Source organism: Lepisosteus platostomus, chromosome 12 (genome assembly GCF_059453375.1).
Source record: "Lepisosteus platostomus isolate fLepPlt1 chromosome 12, fLepPlt1.hap1, whole genome shotgun sequence".
Taxonomy (NCBI): domain Eukaryota; kingdom Metazoa; phylum Chordata; class Actinopteri; order Semionotiformes; family Lepisosteidae; genus Lepisosteus; species Lepisosteus platostomus.
Genome location: NC_142622.1, coordinates 22,149,372 through 22,175,935, shown reverse-complemented (window position 1 = coordinate 22,175,935; position 26,564 = coordinate 22,149,372). Strand labels below are relative to the sequence as shown.

The window sequence follows — 26,564 nt, the reverse complement described above, 5'->3', positions numbered from 1 at the left end:
CCTAGTGCATCAACGTGTCTAATTAAAGGCAGATTGCGCACAGTGCTATGATTAACGAAATTGTATCTATCTTTCCTAATAGAGCAAATTGTGGGGACTCTCCACAGTAATCTTTTATGTTAGTCCTGAGTGCTGAATATTCATCTGATTCCAAGTGCATGTTGCATTACTTAATTTACTGTTCATGTTTATTGCCCTGTATTGCTGTTGTCCTCAAACTGTAAAACACTGTACAATAGAGAATTTTTTACATCCATCAATACCTAAAAATATTTTTACTGTGAAATTGTGAAATCATACTTCAATGGTATGTGTATGTTGTGTATAAACACTATATAACAGAAGTCTAAAGCTATATTGTTAAGCTAGAATTCCTTAGCTCCCTCTGTGCAATGATGATGTACAGTATGAGTAGATCTGACAGGGTATTGGACACCTCAATGTCTCGCAGTAGTGTGATTTGTGCATTTCTAGTTGTTTGTAGGCTGTTTTTCTTATAATCCATGTGGCTTTATACTTATGATCAAAAAGAGTGTCCAGGGCTAGTCTGCATGTTTGATTAGTGCATGTCTGTCTACGGGTTGAGAAATCATATTAGCGTCTATGTGTGCATACAGTTTTCACTGTCTGTGTTTGTCTGTGCCACAGGTTTGAGAAGGGCAGAATCTATACCTTCATTGGGGAAGTGGTGGTATCAGTGAACCCCTACAAACAGATGGATATCTATGGCAAGGAGATTATTGAGACGTACAGGGGCCGCGAGCTCTATGAGAATCCCCCGCACCTGTATGCTGTGGCCGATGCCGCATACAAAGCCATGAAGAGACGAGCCAAAGACACCTGCATTGTCATCTCAGGTCAGAACCTGTCCTCCTGTCTTTATTTTCTATTGTATCATAACCCAGTCTATAACACCACAAGACAGGTAAAGTTCATCGAGGGAAAGGGTCTCCCATATGGTGCTGGAGGTTTTGGAGAGCTGGAAGAAGCCGCTGAGATGGTCCAATTAAGCCAAATACTGGCCCTCCAGGATTATTACTGGGGGCACCAGATTATGGGTGTTCGAAAGAACAAGAAAAGTAACAACAGCAGAAAACAAGAAGTGAAACAGCAGGATCCAAGCTGAATGATGGAGCTGTGTGTATGTGTCTTTCAGGGGAGAGTGGAGCAGGGAAGACTGAGGCCAGTAAATACATCATGCAGTACATTGCTGCCATCACTAACCCCAGCCAGCAGGCAGAGGTGGAGAGGTAAGGGCAGGGTGATCTTCAAATGTGCTTTTGGATGCATCAGTGAAAGAAGACCAGGAATACTCAGTGGAGTGTTTGTCCATATGCTTACTTGTGTATGATTGTGGGTGTCTTTGGTGCATGAGTGTGTTGTGGTGCACGTGTATTGCCTCTGGTTTAACACTGCTGTCTCTGTACAGTGTGAAGAATGTGTTGCTCAAGTCGAACTGCGTGCTGGAGGCTTTCGGGAACGCCAAGACCAACCGCAACGACAACTCCAGTCGCTTTGGGAAGTACATGGACATCAACTTTAACTTCAACGGAGACCCTACTGGTGGTCACATCAATAACTACCTGCTGGAGAAAGTCAGTAAAACACCACAACTGAACATACACATACATTCTGTATCCACAGCGTGAGGGGGTCTGCATTCCTAAATGGACTATGCAGATAAGGTTTCTGTAGGAATCAGCCATTTTGGCTCATGTGTATACCAAGAATAGTCACTGAGCCAATGCAGACTCACTCACACATAGTCACATAAAAAAAATATTTTGTGCAGGAAAGTATGATGTGTTACTTGCCCTAATGCCCAGAAAAAATCTGTAAGTTAGTTACAAACCAATGTTTCCATCTATAATGCTTTCTTCTTCACCAGGTCCTGGCCTGTATTTTGATTTAATCATATTAATGGAAATGCACTACATAACACTACAGGTAGTACATGTGCATCCCAATAGTGCAGGGATGAGTCCTGATCCTGCACTATTGGATTAAACATCAAGGTACATTCTTGTATATCCAGATTCAGTCTTGACTCCAGATGATGCTCTGCTGACAGTAGTACAATGTCATGCTTATCAATCACAGTGGAGGCAGAAGAATGGACCCTACTCCCAGAAGAGAAAAGCAAGAACAATGAGTTATGTAAATTAAAAAAAATAATGGCAGATCAATTTGAAAGGCTGTTTGCCTCCTTTTAAATTCTAAAGCCAGTGCCCCATAATGGTGTCAGGGAGCGTTGTGTTGATCCTTCTCTGTAATGGGTTTGGACATCCATGTAATACGAACGATCTGGACGAACACTGAAGCACATAGACAATTTGAAATCTTGATTGCTGTGCACTGCAGGGAAGGAGATGTGCATTACTGATTCAGTCATCAACAAACAAATATCACTGTCTGTCTGTGACTTTCTGTACAAAAGCTAACCAAATAACAGGGTAGCAATTTCCTCTTGCTTTCTTCCTCTCTGTCTGCTGAAGGAATGTGTTTGTCAGGTCCCTCAGGCAATCGTTGCACAATGTGGTATGATGACATGTTGAACAGTGTTAAAACTATCTCAAATTATAGAAGTAAGACTTCTCTTGTACAGGCTGGTGAATAACTATCGTTTGATCTCTGTCAAATGCAATTCAAATCTAATTTAAATTCACAAAAATTTAATTAGCAAAGATGTTTTCCAAACGCTTAAAGACAAACCCCTGGAAGCTTATTATAATTAAATTATTTGCTTTCACACATTGCCATCATTTATATTGCTTTTATATGCATGATAACAACAAGATCTGTTTTCTTACTTTATATTTGTTTTAGTCTCGAGTCATCAAGCAACAGGGAGGAGAGAGGAACTTCCACTCTTTCTATCAGGTAAGACCTACAGTATGCAGGCTAGGTAGCACAACTGCTAAGGGAGATGCATCCTTTTAAGGGATTGGAGATGATATATATTTAGTTAATAATAATAATAATAATAATAATAATAATAATAATAATAATAATAATAATAATAATTGCTTACAGTTATATAGCGCTTTTTCTGGACACTCCACTCAAAGCGCTTTACAGGTAATGGGCACTCCCCTCCACCACCACCAATGTGCAGCATCCACCTGGATGATGCGACGGCAGCCATAGTGCGCCAGAACGCTCACCACACATCAGCTATCAGTGGGGAGGAGAGCAGAGTGATGAAGCCAATTCATAGATGGGGATTATTAGGAGGCCATGATTGGTAAGGGCCAATGGGAAATTTGGCCAGGACACCAGGGTTACACCCCTACTCTTTTCGAGAAACGCCCTGGGATTTTTAATGACCACAGAGAGTCAGGACCTCGGTTTTACGTCTCATCCGAAGGACAGCGCCCTTTTACAGTATAGAGTCCCCATCACCTTTTACAGTGAGCGCCCCCTGCTGGCCCCACTAACACCTCTTCCAGCAGCAACCTTAGTTTTTGCCAGGAGGTCTCCCATCCAGGTACTGACCAGTTATATCATAGTTATATGAAGACAGACAAGACAAGGCTTATTTCCAAGAGAACGTAAACAAGTTTACAAATGAGAGAAGGCCATGTGTCTGGTTATTAACTGCTAAATAATCTGAGGTGATCACACTCAATAGCTCAAGTAGGTTGCATCAGCATACATAAGCAGCAAAGGAACAGGTAAAGGTTTATTCCATGCTGAAAAGAAAAGACACAAGCTGTTTCTTGAAAGAATCCAGATTATCAACTTCAGTAACATAACCAGGTAGCTTCTTCCAGACTCAAACTAACCTTTAGTTCAAAATGACTGCTGTTTCAGTTTTTACTGCACTTTCCTGTTGTTTCCACTTGTGATCCCTGGTTCATGTTTTACTGTTCATTCTAAAAAAGTCTATTGGGTTGATTTAGTCAGCATTTTTGAGGATTTTGAATATTTGAATCAGGTCCCTGCAGTTTTCAAAGCTTAAAGGTTTCAGTTTTTTCAGCCTTTCAGTGTATGACATTCCTTTAAGCCCAGAAATGCATCTGGTTCCTGTTCTTTAGACTAATTCAATTCAGCAATATTCATTTTGTGAATAATTTGTAATGCAGTGACCTAAATTATGGATAGTATTCTAAATGAAGTCTTACTAGTGCATTGCACAGTTTTCAATTCAATTCAATGTATTTTTATATAGAGCCTTTCACAACAAGGTTGCCCCAAGCCACTTAACAATGCAAGTGATCATGTTGTGAATACAGAACAGAAAAGAACAGAAAAGACCAGAAGACTTTATGGTCAAGTTGTTTCCTGGTTTGCTTGTGCTTCTGCCTGTCCATGTGTCCCTGTGTGTCTGCATGTCTGTGTTCCTTGTCTAAACGTCTGGGTGTCTGTCTGCATTTCCAGCTGCTAATGGGTGGCTCGGAGGACATGCTAAGGTCCCTGCATCTCAAGAATGACCCTGCAGCCTATACCTACACCAGAGAGGGATCCGTCTTTCAGGTGAGTGTGTTAGACCCTTCATCTCTCCTTCATCAGGAGCCTAGCACTGTGTTCTGCACTGATGGTAACTTTCTGGCTAGAGAACTTGTGTGCTTTTATGTCAGGCCCCTTAGGCTATCATTGCCCAAAGTTTGTTCTTACGTTGAATAGTATTAAAACTATTAATATGATCAAAGTTTGAGGGATGTTTCGCTACTATCAATGCCTTCTCATCTATGTATGTAGCAGATGCAGTCCATTTTCCATTACAGTTTTTTTTGCAATTTTTCCTAGTCAAACAACCAGTCCCTCAATCTGTATTTCGTTATACACATTAAGATACCAGATTTTCTTTTCATTATGTACATTACTGTACTTCACTAACTCAGCAGCTCTTCTATTTGCCTTGTATTAAAGAATTTGTAATTAAGCTGGCATTTGTGCTGAAGCTCCATCCTTTACTAACTTAATATTCATTCACAATGGACTCTAAATACTAAGGAAGAAAAAATCATAGTATGTTCAAATCCATAACAGCACAGTCCACTGCTAGCTAATAAAACACAGAACGACAAGACAAATATCCTGGTCTGTACAGTGGCTGGGCCCTTCACTGATCTGTAGAACAGTATCTGTGTTGTGTAATAGCTTCCTGTCCAGTGACACTGTCTTTATGTCAGAGGTGATTGTTCTTGCCGTGTTTTCAGACTTCAAATGATGACCGGACCAACCACAAGGCTGTGCTGAATGCCTTGAAGGTGATTGGCTTCACACCTGAGGAGATTAACTCAGTCTACAAGATCCTGGGCACCATCCTACATCTTGTGAGTGGGATCTCAGCATTTGCAGGGGACTGCTAGCTCTAGTCAAGACACCTTCCTGTGAATTTCTCAGTAACACAAATCACTTACTAACCTAAACTTTAAAGAACTTCTTGTTGTTGGTTGCTGTAACACAGGGACCCAGTCCTGCAGAGCCACATGGTCTTCCGGTCTTGATGACAACTGAAGCATGAGCCAGTTATTGCATTGATAAATCATTCAATCAGATCTTATTCATTGCTCTCAATCAGTCCAAGATTTCATTTTTACCAACACTTTATCTGTCCTCCTTCATAAGATCTGATGAGCAACTAAACCTCTTCTTAGTTCAATGAATACTTTAATCAGATAACAGCTTAGCAAAGAAGAAAACCAGTCAAAAGTGCTTCTAAAACAGAGTCTGAGACAGGATGTTTCAAAGCTGTGCATTGCACAATTGGACTGTGAAAACAGTCAGTTTTGAACACAAACATATAATTAATCCTCCCAATTCTTTGTTGGCTTTTTTTGGTTTTTATTTGTAATTTGCTAAGTTTAACGGAAGGTGTGGTTTAAGACGGTGCATATTTATTTTAAGAATCACGTGGTTTACTATGACTCAAGCCTACTGACAGCCACAGTGAAGCAATTCTTTTTCCTCAGAGAATAAAAAGCTCTGAACATCCAGTTTACTTTCTTTTACTCAACAATGCCAATTACTGCTTTGGAGGCCTGGTAATGAGGGTGGTAGCAGATGCCCAAAGATGATACTCCTAATAATACTTTAGAATAGTAGGACCAAAAACAAAGTTGACACTCCTGTTTGGGTTTGGTGATGGACATTTGTGGTGATTCATTATCTTGGGTGTCAGGTTTAACATTCTCAGCTCTCTGCCTCTCAGAATCTAAATGCCCACAAAAGCAGTATCAGGAAGCCACATTGCTTCTGTCCCACGGTCATCAGCTGCACAGTACAAGAGAGAGTGTGTATGAGAGAAAGAGTGTGTTGCACTTAGTTACCTAGTTGTGTTGTAGCTTCTGCTAACAAATTGAAAAGATCTTCTGTGATCACTTAAGACCAGCAAAGGTAATGGATTGTCCATTATGCTTGTCAAACTTTCTAGTATTGTATTTGTATGCACCACCTTAAATAAATCAATAGTTGTTGCATCTAGTTGTTGCATCTATTTTTAGTTGCTCATGATGACCATCAAGTCGTGGAAAAATGTCAGGATCAGGCTCTGACCTGAAACGACCTCTCTGGTCCATCTTCCCAGGGGAATGTGGAGTTTGTGTGTGATGGGGAGAGTACTCAGGTCGCTAATGAGGAGCTGGTTGACCACATCGCGGCCCTGACGGGCACAGAGCCCAGCGCCGTGAGCAAGACCCTGCTGTTTCGCACAGTGGCCACGGGGGGCGGCGAAGTCATTGACAAAGGCCATAACGCACAGGAAGCTAGCACAGGCCGCGATGCCTTTGCCAAGGTAAGGCTCCCTCTCTCCTGCTCAGACGGAGACATCATGCTCACACACAGGCACAAACAGTAAAAAGCAGTTGACATGTTGCACACTTGTAACAGTTTGTCTTTGTGATAATTATTTTAATCAAACAATTAAAGAAGTGACAAGTAACAGGTTTATTCCATGCTGAAAAGAGAAGAAAGAAAACACAACTTTTTGGCCATGGAGCCTTCTTCAGGTGTGTCTCCTGAACTAAATAAAGAAGTGGCTGAGCACATATTTCCTGCTGCAGAATGAATAGGAATGTCCAGTGTTACTCCTGGTTTAGACTTTGAGGTGGGTGTTTTATTAGTAATATAACTGGATAACTGAGATGGAAGGTCTTGGAGTTGATTCTATAGTCAGGGTTCAATTAGGCTGAATCTGGGTTACGATTAAACTTGGACAGGAAATATTGATATATTCAGCCCAATTACTTACCTAATTAGTGTTGAGGATTCAGAAAGAAATCAGTCACCTCTTAGCGTTGGACCTGAGCTGGTGCTGGGATAAGAGTTCCCCCAGACTTCAATTGGGATATCCAAACCCTAACCCAACAGTAAAACTGAACCCCAAACTTCACACCAACCTGACGATGTTATCCGAAATGGACCCTCTTACACCAGTCTTGCCTTTAACATAATCTATGAACCTTGCCATATCCCAGTGCCATCTTTAAATATATTTAAAACCTCAAGTCTATTACCTGCCCAACATTAAACGAAGATGTGGGGTTAGGTTACTGTCCTTACTGAACCCAAGTTGAAACTATGTGTGGAGACTATGAACAAGAGACATTTCTTAACCCAAAGGGTGGTGGGTATGTGGAAAAAAACTACCCACCTCCATTGTTTAATCAAATATGCTGGCTTCTTTAAAAAATAACTGGGTGCGTTCCTTTAAATTCATTATCTACTAACTTCCAAAAGGGTGAGATAGGAAGAATGGCCTCTTACTTTTAAACGCCTTTATGTAGGGATGTCAACCAGCATAGCAAGGACAGAGCTCAAACTGCAACTGGTTCCATTTCAGGATTTTCTCCTCTCTGCTCATACAGTATCTATGGTTTGAAATATGTCTCTGTTCCTCTCTCTCAGGCACTGTATGAACGGCTCTTCTGTTGGATTGTGAACCGTATTAACACGGTGATCGAGGTGAAAGATTATAACCCTGTGCTTCATGGCAAGAACACAGTCATCGGTGTGCTAGATATCTATGGCTTTGAGATCTTCGACAACAACAGGTAGCGTATTGTTCCCTCCACACCGCTACCTGTGCTCTGTTTGTACATTCTGAACTCTGGTTAGGTACAAGCTGGCTAAAACCCTCCTACTTTGCAGAAAGAGTGAAGATATTTCTGAAAATATATTAAGATATGTAGAATCCTCTGAGACGCCCCCTGGTGGCTTTATGGCATCATAGACCCTAAGGAAATGCATTTTACAGTACTTTCACTAAGTCCTATAGTTGAAAAAACAGGAGTTCTTTCTCTAAACCTAAATTCCCTAAATTATGAAGGTTGGCATTAAAATCTTTTAAAAACTTCATTTCATTTTGAAGGTACTTTGTAAATAAATGGTGTTTTTCCTATTACAACTGTCACCCTCAGCCACATGGCCAGACTGCTGATAGCAAATCACACCTTGGTTCTTAAACAAGAACCTCTGGCATTTCTACTTCTGTCCGTATACCTGTCTTGTGCTCAAACCCCCTTTTTCTCTGACTGTCCTTTTACTCACTAGTTGGTCTGTCCACCTCCAGGCAGGTGAGGCCCCCAATCTTTCTACAGGCCTTTTCTCATCTCAGCAGGTCTGTGTTTCTATATTTGCCACAGTCTGTTTGAGGTAGATGAGATCCATTCCTGATGCACGATGTGTATGATGCCACACTTCTCACTTTTTCCTCCCTCTGGTAGTTTTGAGCAGTTCTGCATTAATTACTGCAACGAGAAGCTGCAGCAGCTGTTCATCGAGCTCATCCTGCGGCAGGAGCAGGAGGAGTACCAGCGTGAGGGCATCACCTGGCAGCACGTAAGTATGCTTTCTCACCTGCCCCCACCACACAGTCACAGCGTACGAGAACCCTTTTCACACATTGTTCTCGAGGGCTTAATATTCTTCTTATTATTAATTGTCATCAGTTTTCTTCTTCCATGTTAAATCTGTTATTTCACCTGGCAACATTACTAAAGGTGCCAAATCTATATTATTACAGATGATCACTTTACTTTATTAACCCTATACAATTTCTTTGCATAAGGAATTTGTCTTTTTTCGCATACCCCAGCTTGCTCTCCAGGAGACACACAGACAGGGAGGGAGAAGCCTGGGGACAGAGCGCAGGGTTAGCCTTTGTACAGTGCCCCTGAGGCAGTTGGGGTTAAGGGCCTTTTTCAGGGGCCCAACGGAGTAGGATTCCTCTGCCAGCCACGGGATTTGAACCCGCAACCCTCCAGCCATAGCTGCAGATCCTTAGCCACAGTGCCACTGCTCTGCCCCATATATGTCTCAGGCTGGGTTATGTGTCTTTGTCTTCTTCTGCCTTCTTCTTGCAAGTGTGCTTCCTCTGCGAGAGAGAGGTATCTAGCTTTCATTTTTTTATTGAACAAACAGGTAGAGCTCATCAAATGTGAAGAAACTCATGACGTGCTTGCTACCATTCTGACAGCCACATATTTCACATCACATTGAAATAAAAAACCCATGGATACTGACGCTCTGCGGGAGAATTTGTGTGCATTGTTGTCCGTGTGGGGCTCCAAGGGCGGTGTATCTGAGCTCTGCTCTAATGTGTGCCCCCGCCCTCTGCAGATTGAGTACTTTAATAACCAGATCATCGTGGACCTGGTGGAGCAGCCTCACCGAGGCATCATCTCCATCCTGGATGAGGCGTGCCTGAGTGTGGGCAAGGTCACTGACACACTCTGCCTGGAGAGCATGGACAGCAAGCTGGGCCAGCACCCCCACTACACCTCCCGCAAGGTCAGTTCACGCCTCATGCTAGACGGGTAATCTGCGCTCCTGGTGGAGTGTTCAGTCAAGGTGTCCCTGGGAGCCTTTTGTAAAGTATCAGGTGAAATGGCCTCACATTACACCTGTAGACAAAGGTGATTATATCAGCTGCTGGAAGCTACAGAGGAGTCTCTTTAGGAAGAAAACAGTGCTGGAGAGACTGAAAAAAAGATGTGTGTGAAAGAATTCTAGTTGATAATGATAGTTAAACAGTTATTGTTTAGAAGTTTGGAATGAGTACAGGGAAAAAGCTATAAAAGTTATGTTAGGACTCTGCTTGGCTTTGTTTTGGTTTAGACGTCGGGCTTATCAGGAAAATGAGCTGTCGAAGGCTGAACTTGAGATAAACAAGTGGCCTTCTGAAAGACGCACTATGCCTAAATCTCACACTACTCCTTGAGCACAGCCTTTCAGGGGATGGGAATCACAAAAAATAAATAATTTACTTCTGGCTCTTTTTTAGGACTTGTTTAACATATGTTTTCCTTTGGTTTAAAATGCAAGTTGAACAATTTTAGACTTTCGGTCTTTATGCCTGAGAAATTACTTCCAATGGATGCCGACAGTGCAGCTGCAGTAGAGGGCAGCATTTCCCTGTGAAATTCAACCGAGAAACTAGTGTCTGGAAGACACATTAATATGTGTCTATTATGTGATGTAGTATGTGAAAAAGATAGTGTCTATTAAGACAAATCTTTATGCAAAGTGAGAAAAATACCCCCTTTGCTCCATTCTTTTATTTCAACAGGCATTAAGGGCCCGCTGAATGTCTCCACCTAGCATGGGAAGCTTTCGCAGATTGTTTCAACATCAATTGGACACATCAGACAGCGTGAACTTAGTCTTACTGAAAGACACAGGTCACAGCTCAGGGTCCTTGGCTTTGAACCAGATAGGGGAGCCTTGTGTGTGGAGTTTGCATACCCAACCTATGGTTGAGTTTTCTCTGGGTGCTCTGATTTATTCCAACAGTCCAAGACATGCTGTCTAGGTGAATTGGCATCTCTAGTACCAATCTCTAAATTGTCCCTGTATGAATGTGTGTGTCCTACAATATAGAGTCTGGATGTTCTCTACCTTGTGCTAGTTGTCTCCCAGGTTTGGCTACAGCTTGCTGTGACCTGTATTGGACGAAGTGGTTACTGAAAGTGGGTGGAGTACTTCTAAAACCTTAGATACTTTTTTAATTGGTTGAATATGAAAAAAAAACATTTGTTGATTCTCATTTGCCGACACCTCGTTAGTATTTTGTTTTCTGTTCGGAATTATATTTGACTTAATTTTTTCTTTATTAGTTGCCAAGACCGTGGGTGTTATTTCTCACAGGATGAATACTCTAACCTTGGGATGCAGGAATAAAAGGTGCCTCAATTTAATGACTGCGTGTCTTGCTGAACAATCCAAGAGCACTGTGTTTAGTGCCAGGTTATTGATTCGCAGGAGCGTGGAGATGGGAGTGTGCATGAAAATTATGTTCCTGCTCTGTCAGTTCTTACCTTGACCTTGTGTATCTCACTGTGTGACAGCATGTGTTTGTGTCAGTAAGGTGAAGGAGGGGGGGATGACCTACTGGTAGGGTTATTGTGTGGCTTTCTTTTTACACATAGAGAATTACCAAAGGGATGACATGATCATTTTTGCCTGTGCTACAGAGTCAGACGGCAAGCTGTGTTACTGGTGTTTCTGTGAGAGTGAGATGTGTCAACCTCCCTGTCTGTGCAACATGTACAGTAGGAGACTGGAGCTCTCAGTTTTATGTGAAAGGAACACAGTGGAGCTGTACAATAAGCTCTAAATTGTGTAGGACACTAACATAAGACTTTTTGCCATTCCCCTGCTCCGGCCTCAAACCCAAACCCCATTTGATCCTGAGCTGTGCTACAGCCAGGCCTGACTAGTAACCCCGTGTTCTTCCCCTGCAGCTCTGCCCCACAGACAAGAGCATGGAGTTCCACCGTGACTTCCGCATTCGACACTACGCTGGAGACGTCACGTCAGTACACCCCGTGCCTACATCTGTGCTAATGCGCGTGTATACAAAATGTGTCTGGTATAATGCATGTGTGTTTCTGCGGTGTCCCACCATCTGCACGCTCCTACATTCTCCCTCTCTCCTGATAGCTTTCTTCCTTTGTGTGCCTTCTCTCCTTCAGTCTCGCCTTGTTCTAACTTTCCTGTAATTCTCTTTTGAGGTCATTTGCTTCAAGTCCTTGAGGCATCAGCCTCAATCAGCTCCCGGGCTCTTCCCCAGTATGATTAGTGACTGACATGCCCTTGATTGAGTTTGTCACTTCTAAATTTTGCATTCATTGGTCAAAATACTACACAATGCACTTTCCTGCTGTGGGCAGCTGCACTTAAACCCTGTTCAAAGTTGTACAGCTGGCTGAAATTATTCTGACTAGCCTGCTTTGTGAGGTAGCACAAATTGCAGTCAGTGTGAGCCTCCATGGTCTCCTGTACTGTCTGTAGTTAAGGTAATCCTAAATATTTTATATCTCTCCCCTAGAGTCAGTACTGGGAGAAGAAGATACAGAAATTCAATGACTTATTGCAATAGGAAATGAAGAATAATATATTTCACAGCCCATCAGAACTCTGATGGTATTGAAATGCAACAGGCATTCAAAACACTTAAAGCAAAAAGAACAATCTAGCTTTTACATGTCCTTGTTGAAGCAAAGCAGAGGATTAATCTAAAAAAGAAGTATCAGCCAATGGTCAGGGTGTGGACTTGGGAGCCGTGTATCTCTAGTCCCTGACAGAGCTGTTTCCAGCGACATGACTGATCTGGGTTATTACTGAGGGTCAGGAGAACAGCTGTGGATGACCACAAAGAATGAGTCATCCAGAGGCGCTGACTCACTGACAGGCGAGAGTGGGCAACAGGTGAGACGCCCTGCCTGGTGGAGAGCGGATATTGTTATTTGGCCGGTGTAGTCTGTCCCTAATCAATACTGCCTCCTGTCTCTGAAGGACGGCGAGAGAGAGCGAGATGAATTTGTGAGAAGAGGGGGTTATAAAACATTCTAAGTCACAAACACGATAATTTTGGCACAAAAGGGCTTGAAATCATAAAGTCTGGGTTAAGATAAAGTCATGTTCCCATAACAGAGCATTCAAGGTCTATAATAAAATAGCATCCTTATACATCTGATTTAATAAGTGCTGTCTTTTTTACCCTTGTTGCTTGGAGTTTTTTTACCTATGTGTGGCATGGATTAAAATACACCTGTGGTGAAGGAAGGAAGAAACTCTTGAGAGTTTCTTGGGAGTGCTTGCTGCCCTCGATCCAGGAATAGCAGTGGAGGACGGTTGTGTCTCACATGCTGTATGGGAGTCGAGAGGAAGCAGGAGGTCCCCTGGGTGAACAGGCTTGGAAGAGAGGGAGATGTTGTCTGAGTGCGACTGTCACCTCCTTTAATATCTCTGTGACTCTGATTACACAGTCTACTCTCTGGCTATATTTACTCCTGCTGCCCCACTTTATTCATCCTCCTTTGGCTCAGAGGCTGTGACCTACTTTGCTGACAGTTCCCAATCTGTTTGGCCACACCCTGCCAGGCCCTGCAACAACCCTGTTGTGACCTGGGGCTAGCCATCCTGGGGCAGGCTGGGATAGCGCAGGGTGCTGGAGGCGAAGTATGTCCGAGAATAATCCACACCCCATCTCCTGTGCTAATGCTATGTACAGTACGTGCATGTACAGTCATTTTATCTTTGGAACACCCAAATGTGTTACATTCTTTATCTGACTTGGAGCTACGTTTTTCACTTTGAAGCGTTTCATTCAGCTCTGTGGAGCTCTCCAGGGCTCAGAGATCTGACTGGAGATGTCACAGTTTTATCAAAGGACTGGCAGGAGTCTTGCTGTTGTATGCATTGCTAGAAGAGACAAGGATATTGACCTCCCCTGCTCTACAGGAATATACTGTATCAGCATGCCTGGACTATTAGGGTTTGATCCTCACTCACTGCCTTTAATATAGCACAGATGTTACGTTCCATTCCAGGAGAGCTGTAGTGCAGTGAGTCCCTCATCTAATCAGACAACACTGTCATACTGACAGCTGTTTAATTTGCTGGATCTGATTATCAATTGAATAATAAAATAGGACAATTAAAAAAAATGATCACGGACCATATGTCCTCTGGAGCCCACATGTGGTTCCTGCTTCTCTTTTAAAACTCTTTTAATCTCCTTTTCTGCCATCTGACGAACCTTATGCTTTAGTTCTTAAGTCCCTTCACTAAGGTTTAAGGTCATTTTGAGGATTTGGACATAAAGACAGTCACCCCTGAACCTGAACTCACTGTGTCAGTTAACCACTGTATCCAGCCCTACCATATTGAAATGAGCACTGCTAAAATTAATAGAAATGTCCTATTTTCCTACAGTCCTTCTGCAACACTGTGATGCACATAAGACATCTGCATGAGTGCCCATATTCAACCTAACACAATTTGGTGCATAGTTTTTGATCGCAGTTGTATTAATTATATATTAATGCTTCCCGGGTCCTCTGTAAAGGTAAAATGGTAGTTTCTCAAAAGGTCATGTAGTTTGAGAACAGCGCCTTTGAGAACAGCGCCGTTGGGTAGAGCTGGTCTCTCAGGCGTTTTTTCTGCATCCTGGAGATAATCTAGAGGGCTGAGCTTTGGCCCTTATGCATACATTTATTCAGAGATGGGGGGGGTGAGTGAAGGTGTACAACAAGCCAATACGGTCATTTAGAGACATGTCTAGTTCATTTGTAAAGTTCTTAAAATACTTAAGGATGTGTCTAAATTGTTCGCACTACCTCTTGCTAATGAAGAGGCAGAGCCCCTTAAGTTTTAAAGGACAGTCAAAAACCTCATTTGTTAAAAACCTGGGAGCAAAGGAGTTTTGGACAAATTAAAGAGAGTGATTGATAAAGTTAACCTTCATATTTTCATATGGAATTAAAAACCAGGTGATTCTGAGGCTCTCCAGGAATTCGAGTGAGGAGCATTACTCTAGACCAGTGACATGAGAAATATTTTAGGATGTTTTTTAAAACTAGTTCTCATCTAAATAGGTGTTTCCTTACATATTAATTAATTAACCTCATTATGATGAACAAACTTGAATAAACCAGATTTATGGCTTGACTTTTCAGGCCTTAAAAAAGAATAAATAGGCTCATCTATTGCAGGAATGCTTCGTTTAATAGAAAAATGAATTAAAAAGCATTCATTTTAGTACACAGTATTTACAGGCAGGTCCCGAAGGGTCTCTCCTGCAACTGTAGTATGTTAAATCTATCTCTGTTGAATATTCTGATGCTATTAGCTTGTAATGTGATAATTTCATACAAGATGTGCATATATTGTTTTGTAAATGATCAGCTTTATAGATTGTTCAGGGCTGATGAGTGAGATGAATTTGCAGACTAATGATTCATCTGCAATAGCTCAAGAATTTATTCAATAACAAACATTTAGTTATGTGCGGTTATACTCAAAAAGGCAATTATTTCCTATTGACTTAAAAAAATATGGTGTGAATCTTGAATCGTGCCAGGATTATTTTTTTTTTGTAGCAGAGTGTTTTTTGAGTGATGAATTCTGTCCTGTGTCCTCTTCATTCCAGCTGTGCATTGTCTTTTGATCTTACTTTGCAGTCCCACCAGGGCAGAAACCCAGATTTAGAATAATTAGACTTTTTGTACAGTTGGGACCTTCAAGCCCCAACAGACCAAAAAGGATTAAGTTAACAGTATGTTAGTTTATATGTCTTTAAAGTTTTAGATGTTTTGTAAATCTAGTTTTACTGAAATATACCTTTGTATGAGATATCTGCAAATGCGTTTTAAGAAACCTCCTTGTGCATCTTAGATTTTTTAAATGAGAAAGAAGAAGATCTGAAGTAATAATTATAATAATAATTGCTTTCACTTTTCGCTTTTCTGGACACTCCGCTCAAAGCACTTTACATGTAATGGGGACTCCCCTCCACCACCACCAATGTACAGACCCACCTGGATGATGTGACGGCAGCCATAGTGCACCAGAACGCTCACCACACATCAGCTATTAGTGGGGAGGAGAGCAGAGTAATGAAGCATATTCATAGTTCCATGATTGGTAAGGGCCAATGGGAAATTTGGCCAGGACACTGGGGTTACACCCCTACTCTTTTCGAGAAATGCCCCGGGATTTTTAATGACCACAGAGAGTCAGGACCTCAGTTTTATGGTCTCATCCGAAGGACGGCGCCTTTTTTTACGGTATAGTGTCCCCGTCACTATACTGGGGCATTAGGACTAACACCCACTAACACCTCTTCCAGCAGCAACCTTAGTTTTTCCCAGGAGGTCTCCCATCCAGGTACTGACCCAGCTCACACTTGCTTAGCTTTAGTGGGTTGCCAGTTGTGAGTTGCAGGGTGATATGGCTGCTGGCATGTACTATATCTTTCTGTGTTGGGATTGGACATGTGGGTTGGTCCTCTGTGCCTTCCTCATTTTGGAGAGCTGCTCTCCCTGTCAGGGAGGGATACCAGATGTTGACATCCCATGATCTTATCAGATAAGCAGCCCAATCTAACTGGATAAATCAGATCTCTGATAACATATGAGGCTGGAAATTTCCAGAAATGACCAGGCAAGCTCAGGTATATAGCTGCATACCTGAGCTTGCCTACAAAGGGGAAATACAGAGGCAGGAAAATAGCATAGAATTAACTTTGCACTTGTGTTCCTCATGGACCAATTGAAACCTACCATGTATTGGGACCTGAAAGGTCTCAGCTTATATTTAGAGTATTATGAAATATATTTCACAACTATTTTTCACAGTATCACAATGGATATAATATCTCTAAATCATCAGGTTTTAATTACAGTACTGGAGGGCATTGTACTTGTTTTAGTTTCAGTTTAGCTCCAACATGTAACCTGTAATTGAAGATGTATGTGCTGAATTGGATCATTTTAATTTGAATTATTTTCAACAGAAAATAAATTTGAAAAGCCCTGCTTTTGTCAATTAAGTATTGAAAGCTCAAAATGAATGAAAAACAGAAAACACAGGGATCCATCTGCACCAGAGCAGAAAATCCCCCTTCAAAATGAACATTTGGCATGCCTTAGAGCATATTATGAGGAGAGAGTAAAGAGAGAATGGGAAAGAAGCAGGAAAAAGCATGTGAATTAGAGAGCTCCATCATTACATGTCTAATGAAGACAAACCTTTCCTTTTCAGTTTGAAACTGGTGCTTTGCAATTTAAGCTTGGGAGCTGTCTTCCCTGTGTCTTCTCTGTCTTCTTTCTTCTTTAAAGCCCTCTTTGATCCATATCCAGGTGCTTTGTGCAAGTATGGTGTAAATTCTCTTTATATTAACTCTTCTTGTTTTTGCCCATCCTTCAGGTACTCTGTGGAAGGATTCCTGGAGAAGAATAAAGATCCTCTGTTCCAGGACTTCAAACGCCTCATGTATAACAGGTCAGAGGTTCCTCTCCACCCAACTCCTCACTCTTCCCTTGTCCTTTCATTGCTATTCTTTCAGCCCACCTGACTGACTACATACCCACCTATCCTGACCCCTGTGCAGACCACAGTGAACATTAATCATATAGGAGGACAGCTCTTATTAATAATATTAATCTTTGTTTTGTCTTTACCTTTACCTCTAGATCATTCATTATTTGGAAAATAGATGCTGCACAATAGCTCCTACTAATCTCTCTCCTGACCCTTAGTTTATTGCTGCTGGCATGCCACAGGGTTCTGCCTTGGATATTTAATATTTACACGGAATATTTACAAGGTCAGGTTATTCAATGTCCATGCAAATTTTGTTATATAAGTACTGTTATACTCAGATGTGCTTTTCCTTTTAAACTGACTATGATATAGCTTTTGCAGTCTTGCCTCACTGGATTATTAAAAAGCAGAATGTATACAGTAGTAACTCCCTACAGATAATTTCTGATAAAGTCTGGGATCTACCAGATGAAATACTGAACTGAGTTATTTTCTCCTTATTGCTTTTATACCATTATAATATCAAAATGATGATCTGATATACAGTGTTATACAGTATATTATCATACATCATTTCTAGCCTGTGCCATTCATGTAGAGTATTCAATGTAACCGAGACAGCCTATATTAATCTTTTCAGTATTTCCTATTTACGTCCATTTGCAACATTGCTACTGTAGATGCTGAGAGATTAGTTTCCTCACCTGCATTCCTCACCTTGAACACAGTGTATTGCAATGCCCTCCTAACAGTTCTTTAAGAAGTCTTCTAGATGTTCAAACTGCAGCTACCCATGTTCTAACAAGGACAAAACCTCATGATCATATTTCACCTGCATGATTTCACCTTCACTATTTACCTAATTTTAAAAGCATTATTGCTAACATACTGTATAAATCCTTAAACAGCATGATTCATTCTTACATTGCTGATCTGCATACTCCTTATCACCCCACTCAAAACCTGAGCTGTACTAGCTGTACCAAACTCCAGGCCGCAGTCAAGGTGACAGGATTTTCTAGGTTAATGCACCAAGTCCTAGGAATTCCATGCCAAATGATAATAGCTTTTCCAAATCACTGGAGATGCTTAAATCATGTTTAAAGACATTCTATTTTAATTTGCCTTCTTGTTGCACATTGTCTTATATGTTTTGTATGTTCTTATATTTAATTTCTACATTTATATTCAATATAGTATAATTAATTTAATAAAATATAATTTTTAATATTTATATTTTTTTTATGTTTTGTGCCTTTTGATACTTGTTATGAAAGATGCTTAATATGACTTAACTGTTGTTAATGTCATACCTATGGGGCTAAGTACTGTGTGCACTTTGTAAGCAGTATACCTAACTTGAATTGTGGTGGCACCTGGCTCAATGCCAGTCAGTCGAGAGGTGCGAGCATTGTGTCCCCCTGGATATGGCACAATTGTGGCCCTGCACTCCACCCTACACTGCCCTTCCTTTACTACCTGATTGCTGGATATCAAGTCCTAGGTGTCAGAGCAGCAATCTCAGAAGCTTTTGGATTAGCACATGTGTACATGGAACCTTTACTGCTCAAGCAGTCTGTCACACTAGTACAGGCACAGAACACAATTTCATCTTAGGATGGTACAGGTATATATCACACACATCCATATACCCTGTGCTTAAAATCTCTTAAGCCATACCTGGCTCTAATGCCTTTGTCTCTAGATGTCCTTGGGGAAATGTAGGTCATACTGAGAACAGCGAGATTCCTGTACCTCTGTACACTCCTTGGGTGTTTTTGGAGTACAATGCAGAAAACTCTAGAACAATGCACAAAAATACAGGTACAGGCAATGTTATTGTAGTCCTATAAAGTATCAGTTATGGTCTTCACATACACACTAACAATGGGGCCCTACCTACACAGGCTGCTCCCTGTTTGCTTTCAGCACTGAATGATAGTCCTGTACTGACAGAGTGTGCTGGTACACTTTCAAAATCAATTTTTTTTTATTTAAAATCAATCCAGTTTATTTGACTTGGCAAAAATAGGGACACAGCCAAACTGCAAATCCTTCCTCAAAAGCAATGTGTTTGTCGGAGGAGGCTCTTGTTGCCAAGTTAAATACAATCTCTCCTTCTCCCTTTCCAACTAGCTTTTTGCCCCCATCTCTTTCTCTCACCTCCTCTCACTTGCTCTTTACCCATCTCTCTTCTTCTCTCCCCACAGCTCCAACCCGGTCCAGCAGGAGATGTGGCCAGATGGTCAGCTCTGTATCACAGAGGTCACTAAGCGCCCGCTGACTGCTGCCACACTCTTCAAGAACTCCATGATAGCACTGGTGGACAACCTGGCCTGCAAGGTTAGACACAAGCACATGCACAAATGCAAAAAGACACATGTATACAGAGATAAACAGTGCTGCAGGTAAAGTCATGTGGTCCAACAGGGCTAATCCTTTAGGGTCTAATTAACTCCCATGGTGTGTAGTAGAGGTAAAACCCCAGCCAGCTCTCATGAGGAAACCTCTGGGGAGGTTCCTCTCATCTATCTGCCAGCTGCCTCCTCAAATAGAAATTCATTCTGTTGACAAGCATCTTTCTCATTCTCTGTTTCCTCAAAAAGTGTTTGTGCTGGGTTGTATTGATTTTAAAGTTTTTGTTCCACTCGAACTCTTGATTTCTTAACTAAGTCTAATTATTTGGCTAGACCCAGCAGCCCTTAAAGACCAGTGTTTGAGAGCTGCTGATGCTGTCTGGGCATAAGGTGTGTACTCAGTGCTCCACTGAGTTTGATTATTGTACTGTTGCCTCAGTGAACAACTCATTTTAAAAATGCAAGAAGTGAACAAAATGTACTGGCTTCCCCTGGCTGCCCGCAGCTCTGCCTCACAGACATGATGAATGCAGAGAAACACACACTTTTAAATCTGAATGTCCTGTTTATCAGGCTGTGGTCTTGTTTTTTTGTGCTTCAGCCTTCCTGCTTACCTTGACTGGCTTATGTAAATATAGTAGTGAGTGGGTGGAACGAAAGATTGCAGATTACTGGTTTACTGAAACTGCTTCTTCTTGTGAGTTAGACAGACAGAGCACACCATAGCAGCTATACAGTAGACAGCAACTCAGTTTAAAAAACACACGCTTACTGGTCTTGGAATGAAAGAGAAAAAGTGTTTTTCTTTCCCACTGTTTGTAATTTCTCTTTTGAGTGCTGACTAGATTTTAAATAGCTGTACATCTTATATTCCTTGCACAATAACAATCTCACAAGCTCATTTAAGATGCAATTGATCATCTTGTTTTTTACTGAACGAGTTATATCTGACATTTTGTTTTTCACTGACAGAGTTATATTTGATATTTATTGTGTGTGACACACTTTTCTCTTTAAAGAAACAGAGGTTGTCTCAGTGGGGTGTGGGGAAGAGGGGAGTATCCAGGACAGATTGTGTTTTCTAGGGCACATTGAAGGGCCTGCAGTTTCTCTTGTAGCCCAGTGGGACCCCTTTGCTAAACCCCCCCTATCCTCCCCCCACCCAATCTCCTTCCCTGTTAGAGAGCTAGTAACAGAAACTGGGCCCCTGAGTTTATACAGCACCCATTTCTGTGCAGAGAGTACAGAGTGAAAGAGAGATAAGGAGAGACAGACAGAAAGCATTCTCTTTCAGGCCTGGCTCTGTCATCTCTCCTAGTGATAGCCCCTTCCCTCTTTTTTTCACTTATGATTAATGGTTTCCAGGTCCCTCTCTGCGCTATTCCTGTTTCTGGGCAGATAGGGGAGGGGGGGAGGGTTTGTGCACTGGACACCTTGAACTCTACCTTCACAGCAAGAGCTGAGGCCTGATTCACCAGTCTTCCCTCTTTCTGAACTGCAAACTCACCTTAAACCCTTCTCTGCAGTTTTCTAAAGGAGTTTAAGAGAGCAGCTTAGTACCCTAAAAAAACCTTACCGAGCTGCAGACACAGGTTGCTGTGACATTGGAAAATCTGTGGGATTCTTGTTTGCATTTCAATCTAAAACTTTTCTCTGTTCTAAAGAGGCTGTAAGAATACTGTGGCATTACAGGGGGGCATGCCCAGTGTGGAGGCAGAGCCCTGGAGGAAGGGCGACACCTCATCTTTGTGGTCACAGCTGTCCCGGCTTCTAGATGATAAACCACAGCTGTGCAGGTCCTATAAAGGCACACTGAACACACACAGAAGGGACAGGCAAGGCCACCCCTGAAAAGGGGAGTTTTTACACCAACTGTCCCGGAGGGGATTACACCTGCCTGTCCCATTACATATTTTTACCGGGGCAGGCACACCTTTTTCATGCACTAAGTTTTTATATATTTTTTGGCTTTTCACGCCCTGCTCAACAACAAAAAGGCAAAATAAAGGAGTACCGCTGTGCATCGCGACCTCCAGGCTGGGCTTTGCCTCTTTAGCGGGGTCCAGTCTGGTCACCGCTGTGCTAGCGGTTCTTCTCTTTCCCAGGGTGGACCCCATTAAATAGGGTAAGCCCAGCCTGGAGGTCGCGATGCACAGTGGTACACTTTTCTTTTGCCTTTTTGTTTCACTTTTACCACCCTTTTTGTGTTATTTCTGGTCCCTGCTAACCTCACACTGGTGCTTCTGTCCCTCAGTTAGGGGGGTTGATGTTTTACTGCTTTTTACTGCTCTACTGACTTTTTCCTCCCACTGCTCCACTGTCACAATACACATTTATTACGACAGAAGAGGCCTTTTTAAGATAATGCTGCCTGTTTTCCCATAATGAGACAGATCCAATAGTCTCATGCAAGTCTCATACTGTTTACTAAAGGGTCTCAGAGTCAGCAGATCCATGACCTTCTGATGTTGCTGCAAATTACGATGGGATGAATTTTCCTTGTCAATTTAGAGTAGCACATTTCTGTGTTCTTCAAATCTTAAGATATTACTGCTTTCATACTAAGAGATCACGTCTCTGTCTACCTTCTTTATGTCACACGCTTCAGATATGTGAGTAAAGACCACAGTACACACTGAAGAGCAGTACATTGTGAAATAACGTATTAATTTATTTCTCTGTTTTTATGTCTGTCCACCTGTAGGAGCCCTATTATGTACGCTGTATCAAGCCCAATGAGGTGAAGTCACCACTGGCATTTGATGAGGCTCGATGTCGCCACCAGGTGGCGTACCTGGGTCTCCTGGAAAATGTCAGGGTGCGCCGCGCAGGGTTTGCCTATCGACAGCCCTATTCCCGCTTCCTGCAAAGGTGAGTCTCTCTGATGTCCCAAGGTGCAGTTTGAGCTAAGACTGCAGCATTACAAAGAGCAGTTTACACCAAGAAACAGGGCTTTCAGCTCTTCAGCAGATCACATTTGCTGCCTTAGCTCTTATAAAGATATTAGACTTCCAAAGCATTCACTTGGACACTTCATGCTGGTCATTTACATCACTTCTTAGGTGTATCTTGATTAGTTGGCTGGCATATCAGAGAGATTTTCAGGTTTGTCAAAAGATTAGAACTTGCAGTGGGCATTTGACTTGACCAACCTTTGTCATGTGTGCAGTAAGGTCTTATTGAACTCTCTTAATAGATTTTTCAGCAATGTGCACAGTACAAAACAAACTTAATTACAAACTTAATTAATCTCACTCCCACTGAGTTCACTTCAGTTGCATCTTGAAATTATTTCAAAAGAGAGTCAGCAACTTTCAACTGTTAAAGGAAATAGAGGTTTATTTGAGCCATACAACCAAAATTTATGGGCAGTTTAGTTATGGTTCTTAGTGTTGTAAAGTGATATGAGTTCATCTTATTTGAGAAATAAGATTAGTTTTGCAGAGGCCATGGACAGTTTAAGTTGAGACTCTAACATGCTGACTTCTCATGTGGGTATACTGCAATAAAGTTGTACAAGGTGTGTGGGTTCAAGGATTCAAATACATGTTTCAGGAACCCACATTGTTTCTTACTGGATAGATGGGTGCACTTATATTATCAAGTTCAAGTCCATATTTTAATCTGATTTAAATATAATGGTATTTAGGAAACTAAGTATAATTCTTCACCCAAGACTGTCTTTTCAAAGTCATATTTATATGTTATTAAATAATTTAATTGAAACACACAAGCCTGCACTCAAGTAGCATAAAAGCATTTTACAGCTGTCTCGTGCATTTCAAACCAAAATGTATTTCTGACGAGACCTTGAAAACATTGCACTTTACTTAATTCACAGTGATGTGATTTTTTTTAAGTGCAATGAAAAGATTTGATTAGTAACCTCTTATATGGTCACATGCTGCCTTCTTGACTGAGTGCATGAGTGCTTGAATGGAATTAAAGTTGTCAATCTATCAGTTTAAAATATTTTTCAGTGTATCCGTGTCTTCTGGATTCTCTTATAGGTTAGTTGCTCTGTGCTTCCTCAATGCATCCTATTCTGCTCTAAAGATAAGTAGAAGGAGTTATATAGTCACAGTATAGATTTTATGGGGCTTCCTGGTGCCTCAAATAGTAATAGCACTCTTCTGAGAATTAGTTGAGCTCTATGATTGTGAGTCTGAACCTGGGTCATGTCACTCGCCGACTGTGACTGGAATATCCCATGAAGCAGTGCACAATTGGCTGAACACTGCAGAGGGTATGGTGAGATTAGTCATGTAGAACTCAGTGGACTCCTGTGGTGCTTTCAGGAAAGTATGCACCTCTCCTTTGATCAGTGCTGAACATTTGGGACAGCGTATCTTGGGACGTAGTAAAAAATTAGGGACTCTAAAGTGGGCTGGTTGTAGGAGTCTTCCTACACTTTCTCATTTTCTTCTGTGTGTGGTCATAGTGTGTGTAGTTTTTGAAAATGTCTAAATAAGTAGGTTTATTAGATTGAGAAGGAAGAATAATAGGGTTGATTTCCCAATGTTAGAGACACAGGACCTCATGTTCTTGGAAGAATTATTCCTCATTATGGAAGAATAATTGTGTGACTCAGGGAAATAAGACAACGAGTGAGAAGATGAGTACACCCAACACCTATCTACAGCATGTGTATCACTCAGTCTCTGTCTTGATCTCAGGTACAAAATGACTTGTGAGTACACGTGGCCCAATCACCTGATGGAGACAGACCGTGAGGCAGTGGAAGCTATCATAACGCAACACAATTTCCAGGGTGATGTGGCATATGGGCTGTCAAAGGTGTTTGTGCGCACGCCCCGCACCCTCTTTACACTAGAGCAGGAGAGAGCTGCCCTCATTCCCATCCTCGTCCTCTTCCTTCAGAAGGTAGGTGTGTTCACATGTCCATGACAAGACAGCCCCCCCCACTTTCCTTGTCTCTCATCTTTTCCTTCTGACCTTCCCAGGCTTTGAGACTAGTGTTTAACTAGTCAACACTGCCTCCGTCTCTCTCTTTCCCAGTCCCTGGGCACTAACCACTAGTCTGTGCTAAACATTTGCATAAATCTATTCTGTTTGAAAGACAACAGTAAATAAATAGGCTTTCGGGCCTGGTAGAAGTGAAGTTCAATATCTGTAAGATAAAACAGGCTAATGGCTAAAGTAACTCTCTGACAATGGACTGACATTCCCAGCACATGCCTGAAAAAGCCCTGCTTTTTTCCTTTTCTTTTTTTCCAGCTTTTGCTTTTGTTCCTGCTCTTTTTTTCCTTTGTTTTGCCTTTTAAAAGTTGCTCATGCTCTTCAGAGCAGCGAGCGACCCCCAGTAATGACCTGTGAAATGAGTTGCAAATTGCCATGACTCCATGAGCCAGTGAGGTAATGGTGTAATTAAGTGCTGGGCATTTTGATCTTGGTCCTGTCAAGGAGTCTGTTAATGACGGGATTGTTTGCTTGAGGCTGTAGCTCATTGCTGTCTCCTTCCCTTTGAAGTTGCAGAAAGGAAACTGTCTGGTTTTATACTGTATCAGCTTCACACTGGCTTCATTAACTCCAATCGATTAGAGGAATTTCTTGGTTGACAAAAGAGTTTTTTCATAAAGCGCACCAGTAACTTCCTGTTCTTTTTCTAATTCAAATAATTGCATTATAGAGTTATGAAATTATTTTTTTTCTATGCCAACTCCTGTGCTTGAGGGTCGAGTAAGGTGGCTACAAGAAAGCCTCTGTAAACATGCCCAGAGGATTAATTGAACTAATTATATAGTGACTGTAATGACCCTGGAGTGGGGTTTTTATGGACGCACATGAAGTTTGGTTCTGACTGCAGTGACAAAATGGATAAGGGCTCCATACCCTTGCTTTTGCAACAGTCAACAGTTTATTGGAACATTAACAGGCATCTTGTAGCACATTCATAAAATCTCATTAATAAATTCTCCGCTATCATGTTGGACACTGACAGTATGCACAGGTGTGCCATTTTCCCCAGCTGTGGTGGGAGGACCCTGACTCAAACAGAGAGCAAGATAATCAGGATGACTATTTGTCAGTGACCAGCTGTACTTTATTACTCAGGTCTGGCGGGGAGCGTTGGCGCGCATGCGTTGTCGGCGGATGCGCGCAATCTACACCATCATGGGCGCCTACAAGCGGCACAAGGTGAAAGCGCACTTCCACGAGGTGGAGCGACGCTTCGCCAACGTGCGCAACATGCCTGACTATGGGAAGAGTGTGGAGTGGCCTGAGCCTCCTGCCGTGCTCAGCAAGTTCCACCAGAACACACAGCTGCTCTTCAGAAGGTTCGAGATGGCTGGTGTCTCTGTGCATGTCAGGCTTTGTCTAGTGTCCATGCACACGTGACTGTTCTTAGAAAGCCTGTTCAGGTATCAGTGTTTGTCCTTGTGTAGACCAAGGTGTTTGGCACTGTATATTGATATAACTTTTCAAGATTGTATGTTTCTATGAGTGTATACATAGCTATATACTGTAGTTGTGTCTGTCATTGCAAGACCTGAAATCTGCTGCACCAAGAAAATGTTTCTGGACTCTTTCTCTCTCTCTTTGCCTTTCCCTTTGACTTTATCCTCCCTTCGTTACTCTCTTTCTAATGCTTTCTCTCGTTCCTCTGTGTCCTCTGTGTGGTCAGGTGGCGGGCACGGCAGATCATCAAGAACATACCTCCCTCCCACATGCCAGAAGTGCGGGCCAAGGTGGCAGCGATGACTGTCCTCCAGGGGGAGCGACCCGCCTGGGGCTGTGGGAGGACCTGGGAAAGAGACTACTTGTTCTCTGTGAGTGCAAGAAGGCGAGTGGGGAGACTTTGTGAGGGTGGGAAGGGATGCAGTGCTTGTCTTCCTGGAGCAAGGATAGTAGGGAAGCACTTTTTAAAACATTAAGAGTCTGCAGCATTAAAACTTACACCCTCAAAACAGC

General features: G+C 42.0%; 1 protein-coding gene across 2 annotated transcripts in view; it reads left to right on the top strand.

The window, feature by feature from the left end:
* Positions 1-26,564, top strand: part of myo1g (myosin IG) — a 60,255-nt gene that overhangs the window by 11,196 nt on the left and 22,495 nt on the right. For both annotated transcript variants that reach the window (XM_088601377.1, XM_088601378.1), the window contains exons 3-19: positions 649-857; positions 1,157-1,250; positions 1,430-1,595; positions 2,827-2,880; positions 4,381-4,476; positions 5,163-5,279; positions 6,533-6,739; positions 7,852-7,997; positions 8,670-8,784; positions 9,565-9,735; positions 11,688-11,758; positions 17,158-17,232; positions 19,485-19,617; positions 22,336-22,502; positions 24,308-24,515; positions 25,707-25,930; positions 26,278-26,422. In XM_088601377.1, the coding sequence (XP_088457503.1) occupies positions 649-857; positions 1,157-1,250; positions 1,430-1,595; positions 2,827-2,880; positions 4,381-4,476; positions 5,163-5,279; positions 6,533-6,739; positions 7,852-7,997; positions 8,670-8,784; positions 9,565-9,735; positions 11,688-11,758; positions 17,158-17,232; positions 19,485-19,617; positions 22,336-22,502; positions 24,308-24,515; positions 25,707-25,930; positions 26,278-26,422 (2,398 nt within the window). The remainder of the gene's footprint in view (positions 1-648; positions 858-1,156; positions 1,251-1,429; positions 1,596-2,826; positions 2,881-4,380; positions 4,477-5,162; positions 5,280-6,532; positions 6,740-7,851; positions 7,998-8,669; positions 8,785-9,564; positions 9,736-11,687; positions 11,759-17,157; positions 17,233-19,484; positions 19,618-22,335; positions 22,503-24,307; positions 24,516-25,706; positions 25,931-26,277; positions 26,423-26,564) is intronic.